The sequence below is a fragment of the Rhinichthys klamathensis genome, unplaced genomic scaffold, assembly GCF_029890125.1.
Source record: "Rhinichthys klamathensis goyatoka isolate OS25496 unplaced genomic scaffold, OSU_Roscu_1.1 h1tg000005l_1, whole genome shotgun sequence".
NCBI lineage: Eukaryota > Metazoa > Chordata > Actinopteri > Cypriniformes > Leuciscidae > Rhinichthys > Rhinichthys klamathensis.
In genome coordinates, this window is record NW_026606558.1 from 4,135,240 (window position 1) to 4,155,044 (window position 19,805).

General features: G+C 35.9%; 1 protein-coding gene across 2 annotated transcripts in view; it reads right to left on the minus strand.

Moving 5' to 3' along the window:
• slco3a1a (solute carrier organic anion transporter family member 3A1a) overlaps nt 1-19,805 on the minus strand; it is a 78,899-nt gene that overhangs the window by 10,385 nt on the left and 48,709 nt on the right. For both annotated transcript variants that reach the window (XM_056255655.1, XM_056255649.1), the window contains exons 3-4: nt 4,135-4,233; nt 2,201-2,470 (exon numbers count right to left, since the gene is read on the minus strand). In XM_056255655.1, the coding sequence (XP_056111630.1) occupies nt 2,201-2,470; nt 4,135-4,233 (369 nt within the window). The remainder of the gene's footprint in view (nt 1-2,200; nt 2,471-4,134; nt 4,234-19,805) is intronic.

Below are 19,805 nucleotides of genomic sequence, written 5' to 3' on the forward strand. Positions count from 1 at the left end.
ATGTAATGCAATCAATCTAATAAATCAAATTTTCACCCCCTCACTGCTATAAAATGGCTTAATTAGTCGTGTTTTTTTTTTTCAGTTAATTTACATTACATTTACATTTATGCATTTGGCAGACGCTTTTTTCCAAAGCGACTTACATTGCATTTCAAGGTACACATTTACATTCTTATCAATTCTTGGTTTTTTTTTTCAGTAAAAAATTTCTGTATTTTTTTTTGGGGGGGAAAACACCCTTAAAAGGTACACTATGTAACTTTTTTAAAATTCAAAATAAACAAAATTTCATTAATGAGGGGAAAAACATCATCAATACTTCTTCCAAAACACATTTTTGTCTTACCCTGATTCACTATGGTAAGCCTATTATAAGTGTTTATAATATATTAGACCAGACATGTTAGTTTTCAAGGGATATTGCGTACATAAGTCGCTCACCCTTGCGTGTCTCGTCATATCCGTAAATAGAGAAATGTTGCTCCGGTTACTTTGACACATGTCTGGTGAGGGAGTGGGAGGGTATTGTTTAGGGCTCCTTGCCATTAAAAAGTTTGAAACCCCCTGCTAAAGAAAATATTGGAAATTCATAAGCAATAAACAATCATTTAACTTTGATGGTTTAATGCTTCCTGTATACAATTAATTGACTGTACAAAAACACTTTATGGTTTTCCCAAACCATCTCAGTGTAACAGCTTACTTTTCTTTCATACTATATTCTGTTATTGTAAAGAATTGAACTGTCCTGCAGAAGATTTTGTAAATTATCTTTCATAGGATTTCTTGGTAAAGACTGTACAGTTAACAGCACTGTAAAAAAAAAAAAACAGGTAACCTAAAATGTGCTTCATTTAGTGACTTCTCAATTTGTTAAGAAGCTTGTTTTTCGAAAATATGATTTAATACCAATAAGTTACATCAAGGGTCAAATAAAATAGAAATGGCACATTCAAGTTAAAAGTTACAACTGAATGTTGAAACCATTGTGTTTGTACGTATGCTGTACAGGTCAGGTATAAAGAATATTTTTGCTCAGGTGGCGAAAAATGTCTGCCCAATAGAAAAAAGTTTTGCTCAGCAAGAAAAAAAATTAGAGGGAACATTGAGTGGGATAGGTTAGTTGTCACAATGAGCTAGAAAGGTTGACATGGAGCAGCTAAATCTACAACTGGGGAGTCACCCGATTTAAACAAACGCCGAACAGAGGAGAGTTTGCTGGCAAAAAGAGAACGCGACAGCTCGTTATTAAACCAGAATCAACATTGGATTTTCAGAGATGAAGAGAACTGATTGGTGAGAACGAAGATTGGGTTTTTATTACTCAACAGGTGATATTTTATTGAACAGATAAATGACCATATGTAGCTTTCTAACAGAGTTCATAGTAAAGCATTATCTTTTATGAAGGCTCATTTATGGTTGTAGTGCTGGAATATATTTTCAAGGAAGAACCGTATCTTTTAATGGATAAAGCTACAGTGACGTCTTTAGCTAGTCAGCTTGAGTTCCTTTCCATTTAAACTGGTTTTATCTATTAAGCCTTGTATTGAGTGTTTTATGAGCAGCAGGATAATCTCTCTCTCTCACTCTTTTAGTTGTGATAAAAAAACATATTCATCCACACAGACCTGAACAAGTTTTGTTTTTTAACCACTAGAGGGCCAAAAGTTACTTAGTGTAACTTTAATAGCTCACGCATAGTTACTTCTTGTTTCAAGAAAACTCTACAAAAATACTCTTCAGAACATGATTTTTTCTACAGTGCTCCAACCACCTGGCTTCATTCTGGTATGTAACGGCCACTTTTCACAATCCAACTGATTCCCGAATTCTGTGGTTTTCTACAAACTCCTGCGGGCGTAGATTTCGTGTGGGCCTGCTAATAAGTAAGACTTAACTCTAATTCTCTAATTGCCTCCTCAGTGTACCATTAAGTATAATTAGACTTTTAAATAGAGGAACATGTCCGGTACAGTTAAACGGATCTAAGCAGACCAAGCCTTCAATTTAACATATGCATGCTATTCAAGAAAAAGACCACCATCAGTGTTTGTCACAAGCATTTCTTCTTATCCTTTAAAGACAAGTGTAACCTTACTCAGACAAAGCAGACTAGTCTCAATATGAGTGCATAGAACATCACATGGTGAATTTGGTTGTTTAACGGTGTATAGTGAGCTACTGGCACTGAGACCTCGGAGCTGTTGGCAGCAGGACAGGCTGTTGGGCTGGTGGTTCTGCACGACTCCATTGCTGGCCTTGGATTTCTCATAATCCTGGGATAAAGATGAGGGCAGCATGGCCTGTTCAATCTCCAGAACTCCCTCCACCTCCTTGCAGGGCAGGGACTGGGGGAAACCAAACATGAAGATGGACGAGAAGAAGAGTAAGGCACCGCAGAGGAGAAAGCCGCCCCACCATGCACCGATCCAACGGGGGTCATCTGGAGTGATGTTCAGGACAGCTGAGAAAAGCAAATACATGATGGTAAATAAATACATAAATAGATATTGGATGAATGAAAATTCTCTCACATATGTAGTCATTTTGTGAAAACCCACTACTAAAACTGCAAAACAAAATACAGTACATGATGCAATTCACAGACATCTGGCATCAAAACTGAGCCATTGAGATATTCAGTATGTCTTATTCTGCTACAAATTTTCTTTTCTTTGTCTTCCCCCACCATTTCATGGCTACATTTGATGCAATGGGTCAGGTGTTGCTGAACCCCTTACAATAGAGAAGTATACTTCAAGTTCAGTTGATTAAGTATATTTTTAGTATACTAATATCAATGTACTAGTACTAGTATACTTGTAAGTGTCCTATTTCAATATTTGGGAATAAATTGGGCCACTTTTTAGTGATTTGTGATTTTGAACCTCTGTTTATTCTTGTTAACTGACCCACGCCTGTTTGACTACCATTTTGGATTCTGTTTTGCATTGTTTGCTAGGGACTTGTCGTTTATCTCCTGTAAATATTTTTGTATATATTTTTGCCAAATTAAGGGAGGTAGGGGGTTTGACGCCATTATTTCATATATCTATCTTATCACATTGTTTTTGGTTTAGGGAGGTAGGTAAGTTTAAATTGTATTTTGTTTTCTTTTGTTTTAGGAATTGGAGAGGTTAAACAAAAGATTGTTTTTGTTTGTTATTTTGGCCTTGTCTGCCCCTGACGCTAAACCCTTTTGGAAATAAAAGTAATTAATTTTTTATATCTCTCTGGTAGTGAGACTCGTTTCTTTTCCTGTTACGGCCGACCCCTAGCGGTCGTGACAATACTTCTAGCTCATTTTTTAGAAAGTACACTTTGAAGTATACTCTCAGTAAACTACTAGTTTAATAGTTTTATACTGCAAGTATACTGGTAAGTTTTCTTTAAGTGAACTTAATATCATACTTTTTTATATTATACCTTACTATTTTTGCACTTACAGTATACTACAACGTTTCTATTTAGGTTTTAATTTTTATCCTTGAAATACCTTTAATTGTACTTTAAGTAGATTTGAAGTAAATTCCTATGTACACTACAAGTGAAGTATACAAAAATTTATATACTCAGAATTAAGAACATATCCGTTTTCTTTATAAATCAACATTTTCAACAACAAAAAAAAGTTTATAAGACACTAAGACAGTATGTAAAACTGTGTGAAAAAAGTATTTAATAGGCTACTCAATACTCAGAATACATAATCATACCTTTTGTATATTTCAATCAAAAGATTGAGTACAATTATTGTCCAAATAGACTTTTCTGTCAGTACAAGTTAAGTGTACTTAAGTGTAATTTGAATTATATTTCTAAGAAGTACATAAAAAGTAGACTGAAAGTATACTTTCTTATTATTAGTTTAAAAGAAATATAGTGTAACAGAACGTGCAGGCTTAGTGTGAACGTGTGTAATTGATGTGTAAAAGGAAAGCCAAATTATTTTTACCTTTCTTTTTCAGTTGATCCACTCACTGATTATTGATCATGACAGTTACAGTTATTCAAAAGATTCAAGAGCCTTGTTGGTAAGGAAACAAAATGCTTTGCAGCAGTTTTCTATTGTTCTAAACTGACTGTTTGTGTTGTGTTTGGATAAACAGAGAATGACCCGAAACTCACTTGTGTCGATGAGCAAAACATCCACATAAAAGTTGGTACAGACAGATCCCAGGATGAAACCACACGCAGGTCCAAACACTAGTGTGGAAAAGAGTATACCTGAAATACAACAAGAAGAACGATCAGGAATCTTATTTCGGAAAACATAAAATAGTAAATTAAACATGCATAAATTGATGTTCACAAGTAAGTTCCAACAATGGTCATATTTGTTTATAATTATTTACAATTAATAGTATATAAAATAAATATGATATAAAAATATATTGTAAACAAATAATTCAACAAAATTATATAAAATATATATATATAAATCTAAAAAATGATTATTAGTAAATTATCTAATAAAGTTCATACTATAAAATCCACTATTAAAGTTGCAGGAAAAGGTTAATTGTTTTTCCAGCCACAAGATGGCGCTCTCAACTCATCTAAACACAGATGTTCTAATTTGCCATCAGAACTACATGAAGGGGAAAAAAAATGAAAAATGTTGCAGTTTATACAGTGTGAAGTTTACTTTTTTTTCCTCTGTTTTTCTCACATTTCAAAATAACATTCAAACATGCAGAGGGTCACACGTCTATTCCTTGATGCCAATGAAACAGTTATATGCTGTTATTTGAGGATTTTAAATGTTCCAAGATTACTTCATGATAATGTATTAAAAAGAAGTTTAATGAAGACTGAATATTTAGTAATGCATAAAATACAATATAATAAGGAGGATCATTTAAACCAAACCTTCCCAAACTATCAGCTCAAGCTGCCTGAACAAATATTCCAAGTGAAGAATGAGAACTAAATCGCACATAGCCAGAGTAATTCACCCGTTCCTGACAGGTTTGCATACAAAGCAAGAATGGCAGAATGGAGTGACAGAGCTACGGACAGACGATGCTGTGCTGGCAGACATCTGGGGCACAAATCCCTATTAATATGCTGTCAAAAAAGTGTGACAGCGGCCCGGCAATAGCCCTGTGGGTCACACGCAGCTTCTGAGATTATGCAGCCTTTATCCAGGCACTCTCATCAGCTTTCCCCATCCTCTGCCATTCTCTTAGTAAAACACACACAATATTGTTTCATTAAGCAATGTGTGCCTGTGCTATCCCAAAAATTGTTCTTCCCCTCTGAAACTGTTCCCACCACAATTATTCAGTAGTGTGACATGTGCCAAATGTGTTACGCACAAAGCAGAACTGTGATTCGACAGGGTAGCAGGACTGACGCTCAAATTCAGTTGTATTATATGACACCTCAGAGTCAATGGGGTACAGCTGTCTGAAAAACACAAATGGTCAGCCTGTTACATGCTTGTGTCATCTTAGCACACATTGCAAAGTTTCTGGATTGACAATCGTGATTGAATCCGACTAACAGTGATAAATAGGCAATGGACAGTGAGCGATGGACGGAACAAAACAATCTGATCCTGTATGTCAAATGATCTGTGCATTAAGGCTTGGAGTGTAAATGCAAAATAATAGACCTGCCACTTTTTCTTTGTAATGCGTCACTTTGTTGTTCATTTTATTACTAACTTTTCAAATCAGTGACTTTTTTTTGCATATAAATGTACAGATTTTTTAATATAAAAGAGTTGTTTTACGATCTGTCTTAACAGTGATTCAATTATGAATAAATAGGATAAGGTAATTGTCACACTTGCTGTGTATATAATCCAAAAGATGAGAGGAAATGAGAATTTTAATGAACATGGGAACAGACTGTGACACACTAGCTTACAATATCAACATCAATGCAAGACAAAGGACAGGAGAAACTGAGGGCCTAAATTGTGAATTAACTTTTTTTGTTTTGGTAAAAATGTAAAATTCATACATTTATTTTTTACACAGCCCTATTTAATAAAATAAAACAATCAAAAAGGTAACTGCGACTTTTTATCTCACAATTCTGCCTTTTTTTCTCCCAATTGTGTGATAAAAAAATAGAAATTGCGAGTTATAAAGTCAGAATTGCGTGATTTAAAGTTGCAGAGTCAGAATTTCGTGTTATAAAGTTGCAACTGCGAGAAATAAAATAAACTTTTTACATTTAAAATTTTTAAATCTTACAAGTTTGACTTTATAATGCAATTGCGACTTTATATCACGCAATTCTGACTTTATAACCCAATTCGGTAACACTTTATTTTAAGGTGCTTGTAATAAGCAGTAATTAACAGTTAATAAGACACTTATAAGACCTCATAAGATGCATATAAGATGCATATAAGCATTAACTACTTCATATAAGGGTTAATTAAAGCACAAGACGAACCCGGAGAGGCAACTGAGCGGCCCCGGAGTGGTCATGACCCAGCTGGACCCCAGGGGATGGAGTCTACACTCACCCTGGCTGTAACTGTCGTGAGGCTCGTCGGCGGCACGATTGAGTAGAGCGGGAAAAGTGAAACAAAGCGTCCTCAGAAGTTATATGAAGTAGTTAATGCTTATATGCATCTTATATGCATCTTACATGCATCTTATAAGGTCTTATAAGTGTCTTATTAACTGTTAATTACTGCTTATTACAAGCACCTTAAAATAAAGTGTTACCCACAATTCTGACTTTATCTCGCAGAAATAAAGTCAGAATTGCGAGATGTAAACTCGCAATTGTGAGATAAAAGGTCGCAGTTTTATCTTTTAAAATGTTTTATTCTGTGGCGGAAACGAGCTTCCATACAAACTAGAAAATAATTTGACTTAAAAATGATTTAAAAATATTATAAAAAAATAAATACAAATAAATTCTTGATGTTACAACAATTAAAAAAAAATTATAACAGATTTATTATGGATTTTATTTACATATACCACATGAATTTATATTCAACAAACAACCCCTAAACCGACCTTTTCACACCACTGAAAACTACACTCATCACCTTGCAACCTTTGATCAGTGAGCTGGAAACGTCAAGTGATGCTTAATGTGTCCGATACCGAGAAAATGTTACCAGCCTCTTCACTGGAAAACATTACAGATCACACAGCAAAATGTAAATGGTTATGCATCCTGAAAGAGACCCACACCCTAAACCCACAATCAAACCCACATACAAACACACGTCACGTCTGATTCACTTCCTCTGCATTTCAGCATCAGATGGACGGAGCCGAAAAGCCACATTCAGGTCAGTTGCCCGAGGAAGAGGCTTCACACCACACCGAGCCAGACACACACCGGCTTGAACCACTTACAACAGATGTGGCTCACTATCCTCCAGCAACCAATTTCTGGAAAAAATGAGTCACTTTCACCAGTCCCTACATTACAACGCCTCGAATCAAAGCAAGAGTTTAAATGTGTGTATGAATGCTTGTTCGTGAGGACGGTTTCCTGGGCTTCTAGCCATCTAGGTGAGCGTACTCGCACATACACACGTACACACTGCAAACCGCGAGTCCCACTGAAAACCGCAACCACAAGGACTGTTCTAGATTTACAAAATATCTTCAAGTTTTCAAATAGGAACAGGTTGTTGTGAAATGTTTTCCATCAGCTTCGATAGAAATGACTGCTTACTGACAGCTCTAAGAACCCAACCGTGGACACATTTATATATATATATAAATAAAACACACACACACACACACGAATAAATTACATCTTATTTCAATTTTTGTTAAATCAGTGTTAAATGAGCACTGTAAACCCTAACGCTCAAAATACTTAATTGGTTTGAGTAGGAAAAACTTAAATTAAACTAATTAGTTCAGTCAAATTAACTTTTATGAGTATTTAGCACTTTCTTTTTCTTTCAAGTTCACAGAATGGATATATTTTAAGTAAACTGAACTGTTTCATTGTTTTGAGTTTTATGAAATTGTTTCTTTTAATTTAGACTTAAGTTTAACTGAAACGGCTTGCCGATGGCACTCGAAAGGGAGAGTAAATACTAAAATTAAGTGTAATACAATGTTTTTTTGTGCAAGATTAATGTTAAGCGGGTGATTTAGTAATGATTAATGTTTCGTTATGCTAATTTAGAAGAATTTCTGTTAATGTTGGTTTTAGGATAGTTACCATCATGGTGACACTGACAAGTGGTGCATGAGCTTGATTTGAGAGCAAATTAAACCTTTAAATTGCTGCAAGTGTTACTGTATAGTAGTGGTTCTCAACGGGGGCGGTACCGCCCCCCAGGGGGCGTTCAGAGAACAACGGGGGGCGTTAGACGCAAGAGTCTTGAAAGGGGGGCGTTCAGGTGTTAATGGGGGGCGTTCACGAGTAACGGAAATTTGTGTTCATTTACTGTGATTCATTTTAAGCATTTAGTAATTTATTTGTAATAAACACTTTAAGTGGGCTATTAAAAAAGTGTTAGGACCATATATGTTAAATTATGTTGTAAAACATATGCGTAGATTGTGATGTCATATTGTGTGTGCGCGCACGTCTATGGTGCGCGTGAAAGAAAACGTCAGCAGCGCTCAAATAAAAAAAAGAAAATCATTCGTCCGCGGCCGTTCTAGCCTACTCCTGACCGCAAGTCCACCGTCAGTATACTAGCAGGTTTTTTGTGTTCATTTCTATTGCATTACGATTGAAAGCAGTATCAATAATGTCAAAAATATAATGTGCAGTCAAGTTCGGGTGTGAATGCTGTTTAAATGAGTGTTCTCACCGACACGCTTGTTGTGATTCTTCTTCCAGTTTAATGTACATGTAGCCTAAGCTATGTATCGTTACTTTTGCAACGACTATATTATTTTTCCAGTTATAGACCAGCGCTCTGACTAGAATCCAGCGCTGGCTAGAATCTGCATTCACGCGCTCAAACATGTGTTTCGCGCTGACAACAATCCAGCGCTGGCTAGAGTCACGCAGCGGAGGAATGGAAAGTTGACATGCCATTAAAAAGTATTGACTTAAGTATTGAAACACTTCTATTTTTTCAAATATTTTCAATAAATCATGTTCCCATTTACTCCGGCGACGAATTTCAAAATTAAACTAAATTCTATTTATAAGGTAAAACTTTAAATTTTTTAGGCATTAACTAATTCCAATGCCTAATGCCAAAATGTTTTCTTTGTTCACCAAGTAATTTACTGGTCAGGCATTATTGTTAACTCAATTTGAAAATGACAATTTGATGGATAATTTTTATATTATATTAATATTTAAATATATTCTGCAATCACATTTTGGTAATGTAGGCTATTCATTCCGCCATCACATCTGAGAGCGAAACGCTGCTTGGGTAACGTTAGTTTCAAGATATAAAAACAATTAATAATACAATAATAATTGAATTGTTCGTGTGTTTATTCTTGTTAGAAGATTTTTCTTTTTACTGATTATGAAAACAAATTAATCACGACAAACCAAATTAATTGTAATTGTATTACTTATACCTGATACCAAGGTATTTTAGGCCTACAATTTTAACATAATTTTTCATGAAAAATCATGATTGTATATTTATTTTTAAGTAAGGTTAATGTAAGCAGCTTCTTGCAATACTCTCCTAAATGCTAATAAAACCTACGTGCAAACATTACCGCTTTAATGACTGTCCTTTATTTTTCAGTGCATTTGTTTTATAATATATGGCTATTTATGTCATGGGATTAATATAATATAACTATTATTATGTAGTAGTGTAATGTAGACAAACACAACTAAAAGAGGTTTGAATTTTTCTTTGTTTAATTTGCACACTGAATATGGGTTGGAGCTTTTAATTTTGAACTCTCAAAGTGCACCAGATTGATGCATTTAACATTAAAATGCACACATTTTTCTTACGGGGGGCTTGCCCCCCGAACCCCCCTAGAAGGCCCGAGGTTTACCCACCACAGATTTACCAAAAATCCTGTGAGAAACACTGCTATTGCTATTCAGTGCAGTTTATAGCTTGTTTTTTGGATTAATCGCTGTGGAGTATAGTTCGATTGTATTAATAAATGACAATTTTGTACTTATTTCATCTGTTACTCGTTCCTGCTCGCTCATTAGTTTGGGGGTGGGGGGCGGTCGGGGACCTGGATATTGGATAGGGGGCGCTGGCCCAAAAAAGGTTGAGAACCACTGCTGTATAGCATACTATTGTTAAGATGTTAACAAAATAGTATGTTAGCAAACTAGCTTGTAAAAGCTAGCTAAGTTTATACTAATAAAAGTGTTCACATTGAGATTACATGAAATTTTAAGTTAAATGTATGAATTAGTGTACTCAAACATTTCAAGTTAAGAACAATTCAAATGTACAAATACAAAATAAAAATATGTCAGTTCTGCTTACTTAAACTTTGAATTTCTTAACTTACTTAACTTGTTTTACTGAATTTTTGATCAAATAAATGCAGCTTTGGTGTAAACGTGTGTGTGTGTGTGTGTGTGTGTGTATATATATATGAGACTAGAATACTTTTGTATACAGAGGCGTTTATGGTTGCCTCAAGACACAAGATGCCCAGGTTATTTGGCTGCAACACAAGCCCAAATCATCCGCCCTCCACCCCAGTGCTTGACCGTTGGTATGAGGTGTTTGTGCCGATATGCTGTGTTAGTGTTTCACAGCGATTTGCGTGATTGAAAAAACTGTGTGTAAAAAACACCAATAAAACCAGTATGAAGGATTGATTCAAAAGAAACCGCTGCACAGTTTCCATCCCAGCTGTTGTGCCGCCCAGTAGAAAGCACTGCAGTGTTTTTACAGTGTGTTGCCTAAGAGACTGTGTGTGTATGTTTGCATCTATGTATGCTGATTGCTCTTAGCAACGGATCAGCACTGTCTACCCTCACAGGAAACCTCAAAAAGGCAGCAGAAATCTTGCAATCACCTTTAAAGAATTGCGAAAGTTAGCTTGGTCTGAGGACCCTACCACAGTGTGAAGAGAAAAAACTTTCCACCAACTGCTTCGGAATGCAGTTCCTCTACACAAATATAACAGTTAAAGGTTTCTTGTGATTGATAAACATCACTTCTTGGAAAACAAAAATAATATTGATCTCAATAAGGTTAGATGGTTGTGATAAGAGAGAGAAAAAGACCTGATAAGAATTTGGCACAATTTGGAGAAAAGTGGAGATAATCTGATGGTTTAAAAGTAAAAAAAAAGGGGTAGGGCTGGGCGATAAAACGATAACGATATGTATCGCGATAGACACGTGATCGATATCAATAAAAAATGTGTTCGATAAAACGTTCGAAATTTTTTTTCTTCGTCGGAAGAAACCACAGGTTGCGAAGCAAGTTTGGTTGCATTATCAAAGGCACTCGCTCTCTGGTAACCTAGCAACGTAGGGAGTGACACGCTCAGGCAATCATGTAACGTGTCAGTTTGGTTGCGCCATCGTTGTCTCGTGCTGCTGGGTTCTTCTTCAGTAACCGGCGATTGATAAGCAGAAAATGAGTGCCCTTCATCTGCATGCCATGCAGGCTAGAATTGCGAAACATGGATAATTCGCTCTATTCGCGTTTGATGTGAACACAGCATAATGAACAGGCTGCGATGTCAAGATTGCAATGCTGGAGTGTCTGTGTGTGTGTGGCGAGAGAGAGAGAGAGTAGGCACGGGCGCGAGAGAGAGAGACACACGGGCGCGAGAGAGAGAGACACGCGGGCGCGATCGAACAGTGGAGACATAAAAACATACTCCGTCATTTTGTTAATACAGGACATCATTCAGTCTGCAAAGTGTTTACTTATATTTGTGTAGGCCTATACTCGCAATAAAACACAACATTGTGCTTTTGTCACACTGTATTTCTTGTCAAACTGTAACCTACAACTGTCACACACCGTTTTAAAAGCACAACATATTAATCCAACCCCTTTGTAAAACAGTCTGTGTGTTCCATCTTTTGGACATTCATCATATCGCATTGGTTTTCATTTCTTGTCCTCAAAACAGAGCACTAATCTGTTTATTTTTAAGTTACACGTTGATTAAAAAAGAAAGTGAAATGTGTTGGTAGATTATTTTATACGGAAATCAATTATTTATAATTCTGCTGAGAATAAAGTTAGGGTTAATTAAAATTAAGGAAAACAAATATATTGATCTGAAATATAGCAAATTAATTTTAAATTCATTCAGGTACAATTACCAAACATATCTCATATCTATCTTTTTATTAGTTTAATTAATAAACCAATTATATAAAACTATTATCAGTGCACTATAAATAAACTGGTTCTATGCCTTTATTAATAAAACTTATTTAAAAAATACAAGGCTTAAGACATTTATAAAAATGCCTTCTATATTTCTGTTTTGCTTTTCACTCCATTGTACCGAAATCGTACCGAACCGTGATGTCTCAAAAAAAAACATCAAGCAGGGGGCACATACGATCACAAACCCCCCTCACCCACGTCCCGCCACGCCACTGCCACCTTTTTTACTCTGAGGAGTTTGCAGGTCTGATTGTGAATTTAGACTTATGTTTACATTTTAATTATTTGAGTTTTCCATGGTTGTGTTGACATTTCTGTCTTGGGATTGTAATCAGAGGAAGGTTAAGTTTAAAATAAAAATGTTTAAATGTAATATATATTTTTTCTCCTGGTCCTTATTTTAAATGGGTCATAAAAAAAATCAATAATTATCGATATCGACCGATATGAAACACTGATATCGTGATACAGTTTTCAGCCATATCGCCCAGCCCTCAATCACTCTTCTTTATCTGTCCATCTCTTTCTGCTGAATCTCCCAAACTGTCTCTTGTTCTGAGTGTCCTTTTATTTTTATTTCTCATGGGGACATGTAACACATATATCCTCCTGACTTCCATGAACACAAATCTGGGCCTTTAGTCACTGGAGGAATGGACTACTTCCTACATCCTGTCCTCTAATCGTCAATGTGCAGGTAATTAAGTCCAATTTACTACATAGTATAAATTCTTTGGTAAGCAATTTTACATTTATGACTTAAATCTTCATTAAAGCAAAGAGCAGATATTGCAATGGCATGCTGGGTAAGGTCCATGATTCACCTAAATACCTTTGAAACTGGGTTTTCTTCCAGGAAGTCTTGTTTGGGTACCAAGGAAAACATTTATGTGTGGCCTATTCCACCGGCACGTTTTAACATCCTGTAGAGCACACTTTCAGCAAAATCTCAACAAAATGGCATAATTCTGCCTTTTATTGCTTGAAATGTCTGTAGAGTACAGAAAAGAATGATATTTACTGATAATTACACATATATCAGCTACATATATGTGTTCATGAAATATGATGTGTCTGCATACTTTTTAATAAATTCAAAATATTCTGGATAACACTTTATAATAAGGTTTCACTTGTTAATATTAGTATATGTATTAACTAACATGAAAATGAGCAATACATATGTTAGAGTATTTATTAATCTTTGTTCACACTTCACAGTGCATTAACTTATGTTAACAAATACAACTTCTGATTGTAATAATGTATTAGTAAATGTTGAAATTAACATTAACAAAGATTAATAAATGCAGTAGAAGTACAGTTCATTATTGTGAAGTGTTACCAAAATCTGGAAAAAAATTGTTGAAAAATGCAAGTTAGGCAGCAAATGCGTACGAACTAAAAGAGCATGTCAATATTTCTAATCATTATTCTGTAAGCATGTGATAATATGTGATAACACAATTTTGTTGTCAGTGCATTAAAAACATATAGCAGTGGGAGTTAGAAGACTTTAATGAGGTGTAAAATGTCTGCAAAAACACTATAGTATGTTAAATTATCTTACGGGACATTATTATGTGACAGTATCACACTTTAAGATATATATTTTTTTATTTATTTTTATTTAACCTTTATTTTACCAGGGAATAAAATCACATTGAGATTACAATCTCTTTTACAAGTGAGCCCTGGCCAAGAAGGCTATTTTTTTTATAAAAATAAAAACAGAAAATCAAATTTTAAAACAATCGCAAACATGTTGACAAATTTGACCCAGGTAGGACTTGAACTCAGTATGTGAAATAAGAACCTGCAATTTTAACTGATATATAGCTAACACTATTGCATTTAGGGTGATTGATAGATCATTTTCAATATTCTTAGTCAATATCCAAAACAATTGCTTAATTTTATAAAGATTTGAACACAAGCAGTTTTTTTGTACATCACACAACAGACCGCACACACACAACACACATCCCAGCAGTTCTTCAGCGGTTATCAATTCAATCTTATTTTCAGTGTGAGACAGAAAAGATAAATATGCGAAGTGCAAAGAAAACAAAGAAGAGAATTAAGGCCGTTCTCACAGAAAGAGTGAGGAAAAACAGGTTTCTCACACTGATGGTATTGCTAACCGTAAAGTTGTTAACCCAAGATTCCCTGGTTGCAGGTTTCATACGGTTCCTGCTTTACTCTGGGTTAGTAATATAAAACTTTTTTGCCACCACAATTTTGTGATGCTAGTTCTACTGCCAGGTCTGTGCAACAAAAGTAGCCCAAAAATATCCCAAAGTGTTTTTCTCCATCGGGCGGGCCAATTCTCCACTGAATTTGTATGTCTGGGGGTGTTAGAACGCTGAAATCATATGGGGGTGGAAACCAACCCGCAGATTTTTTTTTTTACCCGCAACAACAACTTGTATTTGTGATATATTTTGAATTAAAGCAATATCTGATTTGATTTCAGCACAAAAACTAAGTCTGCATGATATATAGGGGGTACCATAACATTATCAGTTGATATTAGAAAGTTTTATGTATCATATTTTATTTATCTTTGCCATGATCTAGCTTTTTAAAAACACAAATAATTTAATTACACTGTTAAATGTAACAGTTAGTAAATCTCAGTTCAAAATGAAAGTCAAAATACATTTTTCATAATTCTGTAATGCCTAAATTCTCTTGTAGCATTTAAAATGATTGATTTGAGTTCTTACATTTATTTATATAGACAAAAAAGTTTTTTATTTTTAATATGTACCATATGGACCAATTCTCCACTGAATTTGTATGTCTGGGGGTGTTAGAACGCTGAAATCATATGGGGGTGGAAACCAACTCGCAGATTTTTTTTTTTTACCCGCGACAACAACTTGTATATGTGATATATTTTGAATTAAAGCAATTCAACCACAACATGAACAAAATCATCATCTTATTGATATTGGCCAGGATTTTAATATCGGTGCAACCCTAACAAACAGATTGTTATTATATACTATGATTTGGATTAAACCAAAACTGATTTTTCAAGCATCTTCAACTTCAGGTACTTTTATGACCATAGGGTTGTTTAACATTTAACCTTTTTTCTTTGTTAACAGATTTCAGCTTTTTCTTTTTGTTAAAGGAAGATCACACTACAACTTATTAGCAGTACAAATAAAATTAGTTGAGCTTCGGTCAAGAGTTTTTTTTTTAAATGCTCCTTATAACCTGCTGCAACAGACTTTTTAGTACATATACCATATAATCCAGAATGAGCTTACAAAGCAACTCCACCTGTGTACGTAATTCCACTTGAGCTTACACAGCATGAACACACACACACACACACAAAATTACACGGGTAAGCATGCACATATACTGTACAGTTGCTTCTGATATACTGATAGTGCTAAAAAGCATTCAGTTAACAGATAAACATGTACATATTGATCAATGTGTTCTTAATTCAAAAACAATAGTCTGAATTGTGTGGAATCAAACTGTTGCCTAGAAATATAACCCTCCGGTGACAAAGCGTCTGACCTATACAAGAATGTTTTCGAGGTAGTCAAAAAATGGAAAGCAAACAAGAGCAAGTGAATGAGTGCTTTCCTGTTCATTTTTCATTGTGCCCTTTAGAGTCTGCTGACAGACTGAGAAAAACATCCACAGTGACACTGAAGCAATTGGACTAGACATTTTTGCACCAAAGGAACGCAAGAATTACACCAACATAAAGTCAGTTCAGGGACTTCATGTAGTGAGACTCAAATTTTCACTTTCTGTTCCCCGTTTCAGGTTCATTTTCTGTAGGGGAAAACTAAATTGCTGCAACTTGTAACAGCATCGGTTCAACCAATGAACAACAGGGATGAAATCACTCTCAAAAGTAAGTGACCACCATTATTAGGCTATATATTTTTAGAGCTATTGACTGATGTTAAATGCATAAGGAGAGTCAGTCAGTCTCTTAACAGAAGAAAACTAACAGTAAGAAATTCAGGTCAAGCAGTTTCAAAGGCAAACAGCAGGATAGCAGCAGATGGCCGGTGTGTCTGATAAACTTGATAATATATATATATTAACAAAGATAGACACTATTACTTTAAGGAACACTGATGGGAGCACATGCATTGTAAATCTACATAGAAATCTAATTGATGTATAAACTAGCATACCAACAGGCAACATAAAGGTGCAATTTTGAATAATGTCCAACTTATTTGTATTATTAATAATAATAATACACTTTTTCTTATATAGTGCCTTTTTTTAAAGCAGCTTCTCAAGGCACTTTACACAATACAAATGATATAAATATACACTACCGTTCAAAAGTTTGGGGTCAGTGAGAATTTTATTTTTATTTTTTGGAGGAAAGAAATCAATACTTTTATGTATTGTAAATAATAATAAAAAAGTAAAAATACAAAGATAGAAATACTAAGCATACAAAAAACAAAAGAACACATTGGAATACAAAATAGTTAACACCACTAGGAAAAAGCTAACCGAAAAAAGTGAGTTTTTAGGTTGGCTTTAAAAATCCTTAGATTTTGTGCATCCACAGTTCCAGAGTCTAGGAGGAGCATATGGCGAGAAAGCCCTGTCCCCTACAGATCGCAAACGTGTCTGTGGAACAGCCAAAAGTCCAGCTTGAGAGGAGCGCAAATGACGCTTAGGAATATATACAGTTAAAAGGGCAGACAGATACTGAGGGGCCAGACCATGCAGTGCCTTGTATGTGAGCATAAGGAGTTCTGTCTCTGTACTATGGAGTTTACGAAAACCAGACTAAAGGGGCTCGAAAAGATTATTAACAATAAGATGATTGTGTAGCTGCAAAGCCAAAACTCGTTCTAGTGTTTTTGCCAGAAAGGTGTGAACAGCCGAACACAGAGTTAAAACAAGATTTAAATAAGCTTGTTGGGAGGGGATCAATCGTGCAAATGGTGGCTTTCATTCATCATACCTCCCTAGTAAGCAACTCCGAGTCAATTTGAGAAAAATTTGTAAAAGATGTGCCAGAGAAACTAGGCAAGCATAGTGTTGAAGGGGCAACAAGTGTAGCATGAATTAGGGTATGCACATTGTCAATTTTGATGATATCCATATTAATTTGATGGATGGATGGATATGGATAGATGGGGAGATGGACGGATGGATGGGGATGGATGGATGGATATGGATAGGGATGGATGGATGGATGGATATGGATAGGGATGGGGATGGATGGATGGATATGGATAGGGATGGATGGATGGATAGATATATGGATGGGGATAGATGGATGGATATGAATGGATGGGGATGGATGGGGATGGATGGATGGATGGATATGGATGGATGGATGGGGATGGATTGATAGATATGGATGGGGAGATGGATGTATAGATGGATAAATAAATAAAGAACGAATGAACACATAATGAAATAATAAAAAAGTATCATAAAAGCAAAAATACAGAACATTTACAATTGTTATGATATCCTCCTGATCAAATGTATGTGTCCCTTCTCTTGATGTCTCCCCTGCTGTTTAAATACATCAAACTGTCTGTCACTCACAGACTAATGCTACATGCCACTCACCAGAGGGCTGTCAATCTGAATCTAAACTCAGATGTTGACGCTGTGTTCTAGACAAACCTATCAAAGATTGTTCTAGATTTTATTTTTTTAAACATTGTCAGCCTCAATCTCAAACATTAAACCTGCAAAAAATCTAAGCCTATATGTATAAATAAAGAAAATCTGTGTATGTAATGGAGCCACAGTCATGTCAAAGCGAAACTGGTTAAACCCAACAACCCAGTGCAAACAAATCATTTTAAGGTGAAACCAATGCAAATATGTGCTTTCCCTATGGGGCATTACAGACAAATGCACAAAAAAACACACACACATTTTTTTCGAGGGACGTTCAGAGGCCAGGAGGCTTTTGGTTTCTGTCCAAGTGGTTAGGACTGTTTGGTTTTCCCAGGGCATGGGAGGAATTTTCTCAAATTCCTAGTCTAAGACCTTTTCTCCGTCTGGCATCTGGAACACGTAGTGAAAAAAGGCACAAAGGCATAAGCAATCCCTCAGATTATATAATTCACAACCTGCTTGACACACACATTCTGGTTTTATCTGAAAATGGATGTCTATTTTAGACTATCCAGGCTGTTTGATGCTTAAAGATTTATGAGTCAGCCATCTATAAATAAAAAAACCTGAATGCCCACAGATGATAATAATGATTATGATTGAATGTTTATGCAATTATAGCTTGTCATGTGACTCAAAACATGGATCTCTGAAATAGAACAGATTATTTTGCTCTAGTCAGATAAGGTGAACCTGTCCACTGCTTGCCAGTGTTTGATCGATGCCTCATATTATCAAAGCGACAGCGAGGAATGCATGTTGGCATTCAAAATAGAAATGTATTCTCTGCAGGGGAATCAGAGTTTATTGTCCATCCGAGAGATTGCGAGGGGTCACTGAATGTCCTCCTCTTTAACCAGTCCTGGGACGACATGCTTCAGGTCACTTCCCACGTTTTATTTGAACAACCAGTCACTGTGACAGCATCTGTGGGCTCCTTTGTCTTTGCTATTCTAACTTATTTCCAAGTGATACACGAGAAAACACACCCGAACATCTGAATCACTTTTACAGACTGACCACAAACTATATCTTACTAGGCCATTGTAAATACAATCTGTACTTAAGTTAAAGGTGCAGTAAGCGATTTCTGAGAAACGCTGTTGAAAGAGCAGCCCAACACACTTTTGGCCAATCAGCAGTAGAGGGCGTGTCCACTCATGATGGGAGAGGAGAGAGTGAGCAAGAGGGATTTGAAGAAACTGTAGAAAGAGAGATGGCTGAAAGACATAACACAAGAGAAAAGCTCAGAGGAATATCACTGGAAAAAGAAGGATTGTGATTAGGCAAGACCTTTAGGACCCGCATTAATATTAGAAAAGCTTTCCAGCACTGGAGAAACCCAAGTGGGAAGGCCTGAAAACGGATGCCGAGGTTGGGTTGTTATGCTGTTAGTGACTATATGTGTGCGATATATATATGCACACCCGTATATATATATATATACGGGTTGGACCCCCTTTTGCCTTCAGAACTGCCTCAATTCTTCGTGGCATAGATTCAACAAGGTGCTGGAAGCATTCCTCAGGGAGTTTGGTCCATATTGACATGATGGCATCACACAGTTGCCGCAGATTTGTCGGCTGCACATCCATGATGCGAATCTCCCGTTCCACCACATCCCAAAGATGCTCTATTGGGTTGAGATCTGGTGACTGTGGAGGCCATTTTAGTACAGTGAACTCATTGTCATGTTCAAGAAACCAATTTGAAATGATTAGAGCTTTGTGACATGGTGGAAGTAGCCATCAGAGGATGGGTACATGGTGGCCATAAAGGGATGGACATGGTCAGAAACAATGCTCAGGTAGGCCGTGGCATTTAAACGATGCCCAATTGGCACTAAGGGGCCTAAAGTGTGCCAGGAAAACATCCCCCA